The following is a 15793-nucleotide window of genomic DNA, read 5'->3' as shown; positions in this document are numbered from 1 at the left end:
ATGTACTTTAAGTGTTCTTTTTCATCCATCCATCCATCCATCCATCCATCCATCAATTTCATATGTATTGGATAATTAATGAGTGTGATATTTCTTGCATCCCAGCTTTTTCCGCAGCACTATCTTTCTGGCTCTCAGAGTGTCTTAATGCATCGATTTATATACTAAACCTTGGTATATAAAAACTGGCCTTATTTCTATTGTATTTTTCACATCGGTATTTAAGGAAACCACTCACATGAAAATTAGCACATGACAGTACATGACGGTACAACATTTAAAGGCTATGGTACATAAGTCAACGGGTGCAGACGGGCTTGTAAACAGACTCACTTGATATCTGTTCTTATTCTTATCTTACCGTGATCATTGTAGCTCAACTCTCGAGCCTTTCCATCGCTACTCTGTGATATGTTGCCACTTACTTATCCTATTAGTAGGTTATAAGTGCTTGACATTTCTCCGTGTTACATTTGAGAACGACGAAGATATGATTTGTAATTAACTCGAGCTAACTGAAGAGTGAAATATGCAACCGAAGCCAGTACATTGATGAGAAAATGGAGAATAGATGTCATGTTTAACGTTCATCTTACGCATGAGAGCTTGTCACCTAACTAGATTACCATATCAGTCGTTCCTACAGATTTCATTCCCTAAGCTCGCCAGTGACGTTTGAATCCCATTCTTATAAGTCAGTTGTTCTTCCTTTGAATCTGTCTATTGGATACTGATAGCATTTGACAGAGGTCTCGTAACCCTCGTTCAAGGAGGCAAAAATCTAGTGGCGAAGTTACGAAGAAAACGAATTTCTTATTTTAGGTTATTTTTAGTTTTAAGTCGCTCCTCGTAAACTTCATGTGATATTCTTGTGATGCCTGCAGCATCAGTAGTATCCCTCTTCGTACCATCTTTGTGTGCTTTGTCTCTGAGTAAGATGAAGATCCTTTATGATATGACCTTGACCATACGATATGACCATTACGTCGACGAATATGCAGCGTCGCCGAATCAATACAATCAGAGCTTCACTCACATACATGAATGGATCTCAACTGACCTACACATCGAGCTTCATGCGACTTCGGAACAATGTGTCGTCTGTGACGAACAGTTCTACACCGATCTTACTTAGCGAAGAATTTCTTCACTGACTTTATCTAAACACGGTTTCATCGACATTGTCTCTGGGTCGGCAGAGCTTAACCGTCTCAAAGTTTACAAAGGTTCACCGTTTCGGTGTGAACAGAGCTTCACCTGCTCAAAGTTTACAAAGTTCACCGTTTCGGTGTGAACAGAGCTTCACCTGCTCATCTCAGCACAGAGACGCACGGGAAGCAGCTGTCCCACCGTGTGATGAGCGCCGCCAGACAGCGGGGGCAGCGGGGGTCGGTGCCGGGCGCACTGCGCAGCGCTGGCCTCCAGCCTCCGCCGACCGCCCGCACACTCTGACGCCGGCCGGCGGGCAGGCGCGGCGGCGGCGGCTCCGGGCGTACCTTCCGAGCCGGAAACCGCACCTTCCTTCCGACCCCTCGCGGCCGAGATGGTTTATTGCCAGCTGGAGGGCTGGGGAGGCTCTTGTTGAGTCGCTCGAACCGGCTGAAGCCCTGTCGGGGCTCCTTTCGCGGCAGCTCCGGCCGAGCCGGGAAGAACGTCCCTCGGAAGCTGGGCGCCTGCTGTCGTCTGGCGGCCGGCCGGCGCAGCGAGGCCTCCTGGGTGAGGCCTGGCCTAACCCGTGGCGCTACCTGGGGTACCACCGAGGGCCTGCTCGGTGGTGCTACCTGTGGTACCGCTGCGGGCCTGCTCCGTGGCGCCACCTGGGGCACCGCCTCGGACCTGACCCGTGGCGCCGCCTTGGGCTGGGGCGCCGTCCGACCCAGTGCTGCCACCTGTGTTAGCAGAGCGGGCACTGCAGGTGACACCGGTGGCTGACGGCTGCGGGGCTCGACTCCGACCGCTCCGGGACGCCGAGGGCTGCCTTCATCCGCCGCCGGTCGCTGCCTGGACTCGCGTGTGGAGAGCTGCACCAGATCCAGCAGTGTCTGACCCACGTCCGCCACTGGGAGTGCTCGAACGGGTGCCCGCGGGGAGGGAGTCGCCGCCCGGGAGACGGTCGGCCGCTGCGCCTGGGGACGGGTAAACGGTGACCGGCGCGGAGCGGGGCTGCTGGAGACGGGGTTGAGTGGTCTCTGTGGTGACACCAACGGCTTCAGCGGCGCCCTTGAGACCGCGAACTGCGTCTGAGAGGATTTGGTCGGAGTGGTGCGTGTTTCCTGCTTCGTCGACTCTGAAACAAAAGTTGTCAGTTCGTTATGTTTCTCCTTCTACAATATGTTATTCGAGCAGCAATCGTCATAGTTGGGGCATGGAGGTAACATGGATGTTAGTTACGGTATGTTGTGCTGTCTGCCTCGTTATGTAACCCATCATTTCATCAGCCTTGTTCCTCTCGTGTACATTCTCGTTTGACACTAAATATTGCACCTAAGTCCGCTCTACACGGCACGCCTGCTACCCTGCACCTAACCCTCCCCTCCCCACCCCACTGACCTGCTCCCTGCTCCTCTCGGCCAATCAGCTCGTTGAGCGCGTAATAGCGCGGCGATTCTGCACAGTCCACACGGAACTCGTGATCGCAGACCAGGAACTGCTGGTGGAACCGGGTGCCGGGCGGACAGGAGAAGTCGAACTGACGTCCGCCGGGAGCGCACAGTGTGTACGAGCTGCAGTCGTCGGCCAGGTCGGCGTAATAGCCCCCGGAGCGACTCAGGCATACCGACTCCTCGCCGCCGGACGTCAGAAGGTTATCGGACACGAACTGAAACAGAGAGACTCGTGTGAGCTGAAGCAACGTATCGGTGAAATTGAAGCACAACAGCCCGCTGCAACTAAAACATACGGCCGGGAAAACGAAATTTAACGACCAGAGAGCAATGAAACTGAAAATTACGGCCGACTGGTCTGGGAGCATGCGTGAGCCGTTAGCAACTACGCGATTTGTGCACTTCGCAGCGATCCGTTGGCTGGTGGGTGAACGACACAGAGTTGAGAGTTATGAATACAGAAGATTAAAGTTTTGTTTAAAGGTAGTGTGCCAGCTTTCCTGGACCGTATGGAGTTAATGGCCCAGATAAGGAGAACCGGATTTTTAGAACTTAGCCATACCTTCAAAACTCATGGAAACGTCTTAAATTCTTCAAATTTTGAGTACCCCAGTGCGAAATTCGCCCCGACGGGTTGTCGGTCGTACCCCAACCACATTTCACACCACTATGAACAATAAATGCACACACTGAAATCGCTATTACCGATAGGCTCATCCAATCAAGTTTCGATAAACCCGTTCATCATCATCTCCTGCGGTTTCGAACACGCCTGTTAGGTGGTGCGGTAGACCGCGCCCAAAGCCAGGGCCCCGGTAACGTGAGGTAGCCGAGTCGGGGCAGCGTGCGCTGACCCAAGCCGGGGCCGCGCGTCCTCCCGGTGTCATGTGATAGCCCGGGGCTGCCCGGGGATGCGGTAGACCGCGCCCAAAGCCGCGGCCCCGGCTTGGGTCAGCGCACGCTGCCCCGACTCGGCTACCTCACGTTACCGGGGCCCTGGCTTTGGGCGCGGTCTACCGCAGGTGGCTTCTGCTCATACTTTGTGGTGCGGTGGTGGTGCGTCGGGCCGCGCGCTCTGACTTCGGCCAAGAAAAATGCGTCAGCTGATCATTGTCATTTCTGCCACTTTCATGTGGTGAGATGGGGTCATAACTTTAGAGAAGGCTGTTTCATATCAATTATTTTACATAAAATAATATTTCAAACCATAAATTAATGTTCGACAGCCAAATTAAAGAAACAATACCAATACAGGCTTACAGTTTAAATTCGACATTGTGTTGTCTCCAATTAGACAGCTGATAACTCATTCCCGTACGTCGTAACTCCATAATGACCTTTGCTTATTGTCACATGTGCGCCGCATTCGCGATTGTTGCCGACGCCTGTTTGCAGGTCAGCCCACTACAGTTGTTATACATAGGGGAGAGGCGGGAGAATTGGGACGCAGGAGAATAGGGACGCGCCAATATCTAAAAAATGGGCAGCATCCTTGCACGATTATTGCCTTTATCTTTTGATTCTATGTGTCATGCAACGATGGGAAGCCTCAGCAACCCTTTTGTGGGCGTCGTTTGGGCTGTGCTGGCTGAGCACCAAAAAACTTGTTTTTTTCGAGTGCTATTCTGAGTTGTCTGTGCATTGCATATGACAAACTACCTTTCTTTCAACATGTTACGATGTTAGATTAACACCGTCCTTATGCGATTGCTAGTTTGTATGAACACGCTCTGTAACTGATAAATGACAAAAAAATGCGTGATTTGTTATGGCGGTGTTGTGGGAGAATAGGGACACCAAATGGTAAAAACGGTAAAGTGGTGCAAAAATATGTGTTTTTACCTTCGTGTTTTGGAAGGGGTTGCAGCTGCACCCTTAACCACAAATACATCAAAGCGAAGACCAGAAAGTCTTACTCAGGTAGGAAAATGTGCATTTTTTTGGAACATCGTCATCGTGAAAGACAATCCCGGCCTTTAACGAAACAGATAGTGTGAAGATAAGTTCCAATGTATCAAATGATTGCCTATAGACATAGACACGACAAATAATTCGAGATAGAGTCATCCCAATACCCAATTTTTATATGTCCCAATTCAGCTTCGTGTCTGTCCCTTGTCTCCTTGCATGTGTCCCTATTCTCCTGAAAATGAGTGTTTTTGTTTTTGTCCACATATAGCTACATCATTGCACAGGCTCGCTATTTTATGATGGCATAACGCAGAGAAATGGTGGACCTTTTATTGGTGCTGCGCAAAGCAGCTTGGCTACAATACTTGCCAAATAAGACCTCAATGAACATGGCCTGAGAAATAAGTCCCAATTCTCCCGCCTCTCCCCTATCGAAAAACCGATAAACTTTTAGGCGAAAAAAACACTATTTTAGGCCCATTTTTGATTTTTTTTGCGATATTAGGTAAAAACAGAAGCTTCTTATCCTAGGAAAAATAAAATGGGAAATCATTGGAAGGTGGCACACTGCCTTTAAATAGCTGACATCAATAAATGGCATATGTCGTCCTCGTGGTCGGATAGGTTTGTCATATGGTGTAATACAGATTTATTGCCAATAGGTTTCTCTATTATCCAACAGGGTAATAGACAAACCAAATTGACAACACGTAAATAGACATTATATCTCCCCACATGGGCGTGGAGAACATGTCCGAAATAACGCAGAAAGGGCACGATATGTGTATTGGGAACGAGTCGCGAAATGGGAGGCGGGTCGGAAGGCGATTACAGCGCCCCACAGCATCACGAAAGGGGGCGGCATCGAGAAACGTTTACCTGCGGAACGGGTCGACCGGGATGGAAGGGCGGGCCGCGCAGAACTATATAATCAAGCGTACGGCGTCGGATCGTGACTAACAGTTAACACATACCAAGTTACTTGGTAAACGGCAATTAGTGCATAAACTGCACATTGCGAAGCAAGGCCAGCGGGTTTGCTGTGGCTGAGAAGATCAGACGGTTTGCTGAGTGACTGAATAGCTTTATTATCCGGATCCGCACGTTTGCATTTGCAGTGATCATCTAAGCATGTCCATCGGACATCATCTAAGCTGCGTATAGTTAAATGTTTCCTTTTCGGGAGGGGGCGTAGCAATGGTTTATCTTGATAGACAGTCATGTCCAGCGTTTCTTGATGGGTGTATTTATGTGTAAGTTAGGTATAATTTATTTACTCCCTCCACGTCCACACATCTGGCACTTTGCTCTCTGACAGGCTTGGCTGGATCACATTAATCACTGATGTACATATTTTGTGCGAATCTCGCCGACAAATTCGCTCATCATGGTTTAGCTTCACTCCTAAACACGCTCTTTCAGGTGTCAAAAGGCTTTCAGAAAATCATCCCCCAAATAACCAACGATTTTCCGCAGTCGTCGAGCATTCAGAGGAGTCACGTTTTCATTTGTCACCCGGGCTGTTTGGGGCTGCGTTTGACGGCGGCTGTATCCGTACCATTATGCGCTACCACCCGTCTGTTGGACAATTCAGGCGCGGCCGAGCTGACGTGAGAGACAGTGACACAGCATAATACAGGATTAGCGGCGCTTCCGCCTCGCTGGAACACCCCCTGGGCCTGCCTCTGGGTGGGTGGTGACCCTGCCCGACCCGTGTCAGCCCCTAACGCCCCCGTCGGCCGCGACCATCGACGCCCCCTCCACCGACGCGACGGTGCGAAAGGGTAACAGCCCAAGCCTTGCGGCGGGGTGGACGCGACACCGGCTGATAATACGCCGGGCGGAGGCGGGCCACAGCAGCAGGATGTGTGCTGACCTTGTGAGAGAGGCGGCGACCACGGGGCGCCATTACGACCACGTCAGCTGGGGAGACGGGCGCGGCGGTGAGCGCGGCGGCTCTTACACACCTGGGTGATTACACGGCGGGTGCATGGGGCGACCGATGACCCTTCGTCGGGCTCAGACGGGCTGATGGATTGATCTAATAAGCAACGTTTTGGCGTTGAACAACTTTTCCAACGGTTATGTTATTGATTATTTCGTTAATTATAAGATCATTCGCACTTATTTTTTAAAAGATATGCTATTGAGTCAGACTTTATTATAGGCCATGCAGAGTGTGAAAAAAATTTGTTCGATAACTTTTAGTTTGTATTTTAAGTTTTGCCGAGAAGCATTTTTCATATACTATTTTTCCTACAACACTTTAGCGTGGTTATATAGTTTTGTCGGATTTTTCTTTTTTCACGAGGAAACGTTCCTTGAAGGTGGTCCGTGACTGATTCTACCTAACTGGTCGAGTATGTAAAGTCTAAAAGTCGTCACTCACAGTTCAAATCCAAACGAAGGAAGATAGAATCGGTTATTGATATCACCTGTTGAGCGGAAGCTCGTCGCAGTCCCGTCAGCGTGCAGAGAAGGAGAAACGAGCGCCACAAATGAAGCGCCATGGCTCATCTGAAAACAGAAAAACGGGCTGTCATTGATAGACAGTCGTACGTAGGAGATAACAATAAGTAGTGGTGGATACCATTATAACAAGATATTTGGCAGTTTGGTGTATGTGACAGTGATTTCCTGCTATGACAGATCCGTCACTTTTTACCGGTGCTCTTGCTGAGCCCAATATGTTGTTTCTGCAGAAATATGTATGCATCGTTGAATAATGTGAATAGTTATTGTAAACAAACAAATAATATGCCGTTAATTAATTGACTGCAGAGTCTTTTAAGTGTATCAGTGTAATACCTTTCTCTGAAGTAGTTACGATTCTCACGCCGTTCAGTCCATTTCACCGATGATTATTGATTCAGGGCGGGTTTTTACGGGAGACTGCTCCGTTGTCAGTCTTTGCGACATCGCCAGATTCCTGCCGCAGCCGCCCATCACCGAACGTGGACCGGCTCATTCCCGTCGTGTTTGGACCGAACCACATTCTTCCATCACTTCATTCAGTTCCAGTCCGCTCACAAAAAGTTCGCCAGTGTCAGCAGTAAGCTGCACCAAATTCCCACAGACCCTATTGTCACGCTGTTTATTGTTGAGGGTGCTTGTGAATTCACCAAATGGTCCCGTAATATAACCGGATTGGCATGTTTATACGTTGCTGCCGTATTTAGCCGCGCTCGAGTTGGCTATGTCTGGTATTGTAAGTTCTCACTCAATGTGACGTAGGTACTGCCTTTGTTTCCGAATAAAAGATAAACAATGCGAAGGTCTTTTGATGAGCAGTAGCACTCGCGGGACTTCAAAGTGGTGCTCAGGCGCTGTTAACGTGAGCTGATATGGCTTTGTTTTGAATGGAGAGGTCGCGACGAGTCATAATAGCTTACTTTGACTCCTGTTTGCCCGTCAGAAGCGAGCACTGGGCCAGAGGCGGATCCAGCTCAGAGTTTTGGGGGGCAAACCATAACAATTTATCGATTCTTTCCATGCATCGTCCATAGGCGTAATGTTAACCCGCGCACCGACGGGGGTCTGCGCCAACTTCGTACCGACGGGGGGGGGGGGGGCGGATGACCGCCCCCCCCCCTGAGATCTCGAGAACGAAGCAAGATAGCGACAAGCGGTAAACGGCAAGGGATACGCACGGACAAGGTCTACAATTTTTACTAAGGTCATTTTCAGGTCAGGTCAAAGATGACGTCACAGGGGTCAAAAAAGTCAAAATGGCGGCGCTAGGTATGGAGAGTTTTTCTCGAATAACTTTCGAACTAGTCAATATAAGAACAAATTAAGGGCATCATCGTGATCCTCTCGTCAATCCGCATCGAATGATATATATGTTGACCTCGAAAGATCAAGGTCAAAGGTTGACCTCAGGTCACGTGACCTCGAGGTCATCATGTATATCATTCGATGCGCCTTGATGAGCTGAACACAATGAGACCATCTGCGCGGCTGTATCTTGTTCCTGTACGGAGTTATTGTCAAAAAACCGCTGGTGACCTTTGATGACGTCACATGACCTTACAGCTGCCCAACAGCAAAACAGACCTCAAGGTAGTGAAGGTTGATCGTATATGAGGTCATGTATGGTTTATGGGGTCATTCCGACCCGTTTTAGTGGTAAAAACAGGGAGTTGATTTTTCCCCCATTGACTTATAATGGGGAGGTCGAAAAATTGACCTGACCTTAGGTCATCGATATCAAAATTCCGAGATAAAAAAATTGTAGCTACTATTGACCTTATAACATCCTGCGACTTTCAAAGGCCTCCGACATCTACTGTAGCTCTGGCACGGTGTCAAAGTTGCAAAAAAGTAACTTGAGTTTGGGCCATTCAAAGTGACCTGGTGACCTGACCTTTAAAGTTAGGAGGTTCAAACTCGCACACCATGTGTAAAATTGATGAGAGAATAGTCGTATTAAATTTCGCGGCGCTACGCGCCGCGGTTTTCCCGCTATTCGCGAAAAACCTCAGGGGGGCGGATATCCGCCCCCCCCCGTCGGTGCGCGTGTTAAAATCATGCCGTTTGGGGGGGGGGCAAATGCCCATTTTGCCCCCCCTGGATCCGCCACTGCACTGGGCTACTGCCACTTCAGCCTGCCAATCAAAATAGGTAGTTAACACGGCTAATTTGTGTTCTCATGGTCAGACGTTCGGCGAAGAACGGTTATTCGGGCGATAATGATGTTTTCAGCCAGTAAGGTAGACAAAGACTCAGCACCTAAAGCATCTGTATGACGTGAGAATATGAATCGTCGAATTCCCAGCCCGTTTCCGATGCTCAGTTTTTGGGGGAGAATTTCCTAACCTTGCGTTCACTGACCATAAGCTCGTCCAGCTTGCTGCGTTTCTGTGCGGCAATGCGGTCACTCATTGCAAAATGGGACACGCGTCGGCATGCGTCCCGTCTGATCAGCGGCTAAGCTCGGCTGATCAGCGGCTCGAGATCGGCTGATCCAGTGGGAAATGTGGGTGGAAGGTGGTCCATCTCATATGCTGTCTGCTTGGAATATGTGCATGCTTTGTCTTATAGGATTGTTTGATGGGATTTAAGTACATTAAATGTTCCAATGAATGTCCTGCAGCATTGCGATTATCTATCGGTACGAGTATTTAGGACTCATGACGTCGTTAATGTAGCACTAGGTATACCTATGCTTTTACACCTGCGTAGATTTATTTTACTTAACTTGAAGTTAGATGCTATTCGGTCATAGGTATCATTTACATGCTATCCGAACACGTGTTTACGGGACACGCTCACCGGTAAACAGAGCTCATTGTGTACTTGTAGGATGCATGGTACCGACCTATGCTATCCAAGCGCACCCATCTCATCGGTAAAGGAATTTGGACCGAAGGTTTTAACACATCGCGTGGAGACGAGCTACTACCAACAATTTACCAACGTTCTATGTAGCACCTAGCCTCTGTAAAGCAATGGCCGACGTGCAATCACTTGCCGATAAATCGGTAACTATTCTTTACTTGTATCACTTGTATGCAAGTGAAGCGAAATATTCTCACTAATACAACTTGTTCCGGCTGTCATCCTTTCACTTGTGGGCGGTGGCAACATCGATACCGCCTGGAGATATGGTCTGTAAATGCAAGGCAGTTTGCAATTCACCGATAGCTTCGTGCATCATGGTCGTTTATCACACAACTGATGTTTACAAAATGTGATTCGTAAGACTATAGGAGACATGTAGATCTAAAATCTCGATATACCGTCCATGGTCACTATCTATTGTTCGGTCTATGCCAGCAGGTTTCATGCCAAGGCAGACACGTACATAGAGCCTATCGTATTCGTATTATGTATTCGTCGAAGGAAAATTCGACATACAACACATACATACTGGCTTAGGCACGGAATGAATCTCGATACTTGTAGCCTCGTGTAATGTCACAGTATACTGCAATGATGCGCTGCTAGCTAAATCGTACACATCATTGGTCTTATCAACCTTTATGAGAGAAAACGATGCATTTTATTTGATGCATTTAAATCAAAACGGTGACGGTTTAACTCGGTAAGTGCTTGCCTAAAAGGTAGAGTATGTTTCTTGTAAGCTGGCAATTTTTCGCTGAGGAAGTTTGTCTGAAGGAAGTCTTTGGTCTGTGAAAAAGTGACATTTTTCAGTGCACAAATGATCCGAGTAGAGCAGAGAGCAGAGATATTTACTCACAGGACTTAAGCCCTGATTATCCTGCTATGCCGTGTCACTGTTAACCACTTCTGTTAACTTTTCAGTTTCTGACAGTATGCAGTCATTCGGCATTGCACTCATTTACAAAACCGTTTATCTTTAGGTCAATGCCACTTTCTGGAATATCACCGAGTTGTGAACTGACCATTCGCCGGACTCTGGGGATGTGGCGCGCTTCCCGACCACTTTTTGTGGCCGGTGCGCCACATTGCCCGCTGTCCGGGCAACCCCATTGCCCAACTGGCGAGATTGGCGGCCGGCGGGCGGGGCGGGCTGGCCGGATGGGCCGCCGCGCCGGGGCGGGCGGCGCGTGTCACTAAGGTCGCCGGGTCACGGGCTCATCGCTGATGGGTCCGGCCGCCGGCCGCGCCGGGATCGTCCCCGCCGCGCCGTGACCGTCGCAGCGCCGATACCGCGCCTAATGATGGCCACCAGGCGACGATGGAGCCGCCGGAGAGTAGGGTGGAGTCGAGTGGAGTTGGAGGAGTTATTAGAGTCGTGGAGTCACGGAGTGGGTGAAAGAGTTGTTAGGTGACCTTTGGGGACAGTGTGTTTCTTCTGCCGTGTTGTGTTGCTGTTATTTTTTATTTTTCAATGTCGCAATGTAGAGCAACGTGTCTTTTATGGCTCAATTGCTTTTATAACTTTAAGCTGAGTCATGGCCGAATCGCTGCCCTGTTTCTGTTTTCCCATTGGTACCATACTTTTTTAGGCTTTTCCAACCTCCATCTACCTACTCATTGGCTTATTTTCCCCCACGTCCGGGCATGGTTTAGCCCTTAGAGTTATGTAGTATGCTCGACATTTAATACGGGCGACTGGTGACATAGGCAGAAAGCACTGCTGTTAACCTGGGGTCACATATACTTTCCACATGACACTTCAGTTCACAGCCGCCCTAAAACCAGCAATATGCCGGTAAAACGCTGCTGTTACCAGCTGTTACTCTGATTATGAACCGTAACTGTCACTTCAACAGCTCTTGCCAGTCAGCACTAGGCACGGCTGACACGACCGTCCCATATATCTATTCACGGATATTGACCCAAGGCAATGCGCAGCGAGACAGCCATAGCCTACCGTCACACTACCGTTTACCTTTCGACGCTGAGGTGCACGCACTGTGACTGCCGGGGCGCTCTCAAGGCCGCGTGATAACGTTACGATGACAGCCGGTGAAATATGGCCCAATGCGTGAGACCGGTATACAAAGACCGAATGGCGCTCGCTGCCTTCGATGGCATCGCAAGTAGATAGAGTGAGCAGCGCACGCGATATCAGGAGCCGTGTGTGACCTCAAAGGAAGACTGAGTCTGTGTTTGTGTAAATACACGGAGCGGACCGTCTGGAATGAGACTGAAGCCATCGGCTGACCGGCTGGATAGACTATTTAACCAATCTGGTTTGGAGACTGCAATCACGCACTTAAAGATAACACTCCTCTGATACGGAGACTGCGACTGCACACATAAAAATAACACTCCTTATCCACTCTGTTCTCGAGACTTCGACTGCGCACATAAAAGTCAGACTCCTTATCCACTCTGTTTTCGAGACTGCGACTGCGCACGTAAAAATAACGTTCCTTATCCATTCTGTTTTCGAGACTGCGACTGCGCACATGAAAATAGCACTGCTTATTCACTCTGTTTTGGAGACCACGACTACGCACACAAAAATAACACCATCCACTCGGAATGGGAGCCTGCGACTACGCAGATAAATATAGCACTATTCACTCTGGCCATGGGAGACTGCGAGTACGCACAAAAAGGTAACACCATCCACTCTGGCCGTGAGACTGCGACTACGCACAGAAAGGTAACTTGCTATGCGCTGCGAAGAAGAAGACGCGTGATAAGCACAAAGCGTGCAAAAACCGAGGCGGCTGCCACTGGCAACTCTGCAGTGTCTTTGAACAGCCCGGCGCGGCGGCTCCGGATCAGGCCATTTCGGTTACCGCCGCAGCAGTGCTTCAAACCAGATTGAGCCATTCTCGGATGCTGCCGCTCGGCTCCGGTCGGGCGCCGGCTGCCCATCTGTCTGGAGGAGGGAAAACGGAGCCGGTCGGCACCCTGTGGCTTGTTTACCGGTTCTGGGTGGTGAGTAAGATGTTTAGTGATGTAGGGCGGGTCCGGTCTCGCGTTTGGTATCTGGTGCGATTAGTTACGTTCTATGACGTGGAAGGGATTGAGCAATGCGATCGGATGGATGGTTCCTGGTCCAGGGATTGTCAGCTGAACTATTTGGAGCTGGTTGCACTGGAGTTACGTGGGGAACGAGCAGGCATGTGGCGAACGCGAAAATCCGCAAATCGCTCGTCGGTCGTTCATTTATCAGCTCAACCTCGACATGGAATCTTTATGATAGTAGGTTATAGAGGTTCTGAACATGTTTCCCGCAGCAAGCGAATCACATGATCGTTCTTGCAAAATGATAGCCATCGCTGAATGCTTTCGCATCTGACCCACTATTTAAATAATGTTGACAGCGAGATATGTGAGCTCGTGGGGGATGCACGAGTGACCTCCATGGCCTTGGAGGCAGGCATTGGCCATCGTCCATGCAGGACCGCAAACGAAAACGTGGCCACAACTGAGTGATAAATCGTAATAAATATTCCGTGACGCGTGACTGCGATTGCCTGGTTGCAATTACAATGAGTGTGCTCTATTGCGGATGGCTAAAAATAGGCACAAGTCAATCACTGTATTGTGTCATTGTCAATCGATGTCTGCGTGAGAATGCCACTGGAAACAAACTTTTAAGAGGGTTGACGCTCAGTGAAATAGCCTGACGCAGCAAGGCAAACGTGGTAAACCATATCTTCCGGGAACAACCACTCCGATGAAATACCCAAGTATTGGAGGCCGAGGGGCCCTAAGCCTGTCCGTCGGTATCTTGAGAGATTTTCATTACCATTTCCTGACATTGAATGGCAAGTGACCGAACAATGGCATGCATGGTCACAAAGGGGGCCGGGGGGGGGGCTTACCCTCAGCTGTCAGATCTTGCCGCTGATAGTGGCATATGCCTATTCTTCTCTAAAAGCAGGCGTAATGTCGCTCTTAGGAATTTACGTGGGTAAGAGCAAGGCTTCTGGTCATTGCATTCATGAAACTTAGTAAGTACTGCCCTTGGTAATGCTTAATGCCATAGTTCTTGGAACATTAAAAGCAGTTTATCATTCTACTGGACACTTCTAAACCTAACTCATGTCGTGATCAGCCACTGATCGCTATCCGACCGCAATATCTATTACCCTGCGTACGCAAGGAGTACACGACTCTGACAGTTTAACTGGACACACCCTATTGTATAAACGCATTGACCCGGCGAATTCTTCTTCCTAAGTATCGCGAATGCCGACAGCGCCTATTTAACAACCGACGCGCATGTCAGACGTGTCGACGTGTCAGTTATGCTTGTTAGACCATGACGCTTGGGTAGTGATGCGTGTGGGTGTTATTTTGAAATGATAAATTGATTATGTTCGGCTCTTTTAACATATGCCGCTAGGCTTTAAATAGGTATGCGGCGAGAAACGTTAGCTAAATTTACATTTGTATGTTTCATTAAAAATTCCGCACCTGATTTTTAACGGCGGTAGATGTCTTTTGGACAGTGAATGGATACGGCGAGGCTGATAAACAGGGTCTTATTGTATAAACGGTTCAAACCTTCACCGCTTCTTCCAATACCTACTAGCCCTCAACTATTAAATTTGCTCCTAAACCATATGTCGCCCACTGGTGTCGTTTTGACGCTGCAGCTTTTATACAAGCATAACACCGTGTGCCTCACTAGTACCTTTATACTGCAAACTTTCAAACCACTAGTTTCGACTCACGTCTGACCACTTTGAACCGTCTCATTAGTTCACCGAGATCAAGCAGATGAGCCTGTCAACATCTCTGTGTAAAGAAAAACAGACGGCATTAAGGCTGCTCTTTAGATCCGTTTATAACAGCTCAGATGTCCAATTAGTCCTCTCGGTGACGGCCTAAACTGCTGATCTTCGGGCCAAAGCGTGACGCTCAGCACCAGCACTCACAAAGGTTGGGGCCGTTAAATTGTTGTGGCGCCGGCGTGGCATTTGTAAAGGCCACGTTCGTGTTTAAATGGCCGGAGAACAGAGCACATGCGATGACGCTCATCAAGTGCCGGGCAATTGTGATGCCATGACTCAACCGGGGCGGCTTCAGAGAGGTGACACGGGCGCTCGATCTGACCGCAGTGGACCCGCGCAGAGTGCGAGCTGTGATCGAGACATGCGGCGAGACGGGGTCACAGTGCGTGTCAGGGTCAGTTCAAACACATACAAATCACCCGCGCCTTCTGGTTCGTGATGGAGAAGGTCGAGGACACAATGATAGGGGTGTTTTGTTTGTTCAACTGGAATGGGCTCTGATGAAGTTGTTGAAATGTTGTTCTTTCTTGCGGTCATGCTACGGGCATCTGCAAGTGAAAAGCACTAATTTTTGTGATGCTTGTACTTTCGATATTTCTGACTTTCGCTTACATTCATCTCATAAACAACGCCGCGAAAGTGGAACATACTGACGGGCAAAAGTTCCATTTTACCCCTTTCCCTTCCAAGTCACCTCTTGGGCCACGAACCGAGGGAGGCGGCAATGAGCCTGACGCATCCGTTCAAGGGCGTCCCAAGTCTCCCCCTCCCGAATCCCGCCCAGCGGATTTGAAAAAGAAAAAAAATGTTTGCCTTCATGGTCGGGTGAAGAACCAAGGGGCACTCCTAGCGGCTGCATCCATGCCTCGTACCGCACCAACTGACCACAATGAAATGCTAATGGCATTATAACCGCCTTAATTAAATACACGACCGCATTGTTACTGCTGCATTGTGATTGCTAATCGTTCTGAAAGCCACACCAACATATCCCATTGTGAGGAATGGCTTGGTAGTCATGCAGGTGCTATTCTAAAAGCCTTGGGCTTCATCTAGGGCAAGGAAGATTGAATGGGGTACTAAATTCCCCATTAAAGCTGACACCTGTGGTCACCTCATAATGGATAATATCTAGGCCACGCCTAA

General features: G+C 49.0%; 1 protein-coding gene across 1 annotated transcript in view; it reads right to left on the bottom strand.

Moving 5' to 3' along the window:
* Window positions 1-186: 186 nt before the first annotated feature.
* LOC122382918 (translation initiation factor IF-2-like) overlaps window positions 187-15793 on the bottom strand; it is a 48066-nt gene continuing 32459 nt past the window's right edge. The window contains exons 2-4 of the mRNA XM_043368863.1: window positions 6950-7031; window positions 2551-2818; window positions 187-2287 (exon numbers count right to left, since the gene is read on the bottom strand). Of these exons, the coding sequence (XP_043224798.1) occupies window positions 1311-2287; window positions 2551-2818; window positions 6950-7024 (1320 nt within the window). The 5' untranslated portion in view covers window positions 7025-7031 and the 3' untranslated portion in view covers window positions 187-1310. The remainder of the gene's footprint in view (window positions 2288-2550; window positions 2819-6949; window positions 7032-15793) is intronic.

The sequence above is a fragment of the Amphibalanus amphitrite genome, unplaced genomic scaffold (assembly GCF_019059575.1).
Source record: "Amphibalanus amphitrite isolate SeventyFive unplaced genomic scaffold, NRLGWU_Aamphi_draft 000150F_arrow, whole genome shotgun sequence".
In the NCBI taxonomy this organism is placed as follows: Eukaryota; Metazoa; Arthropoda; class Thecostraca; order Balanomorpha; family Balanidae; genus Amphibalanus; species Amphibalanus amphitrite.
Note: the sequence above shows the minus strand (reverse complement) of the source record. Positions and strands in the feature narration are given on the sequence as shown.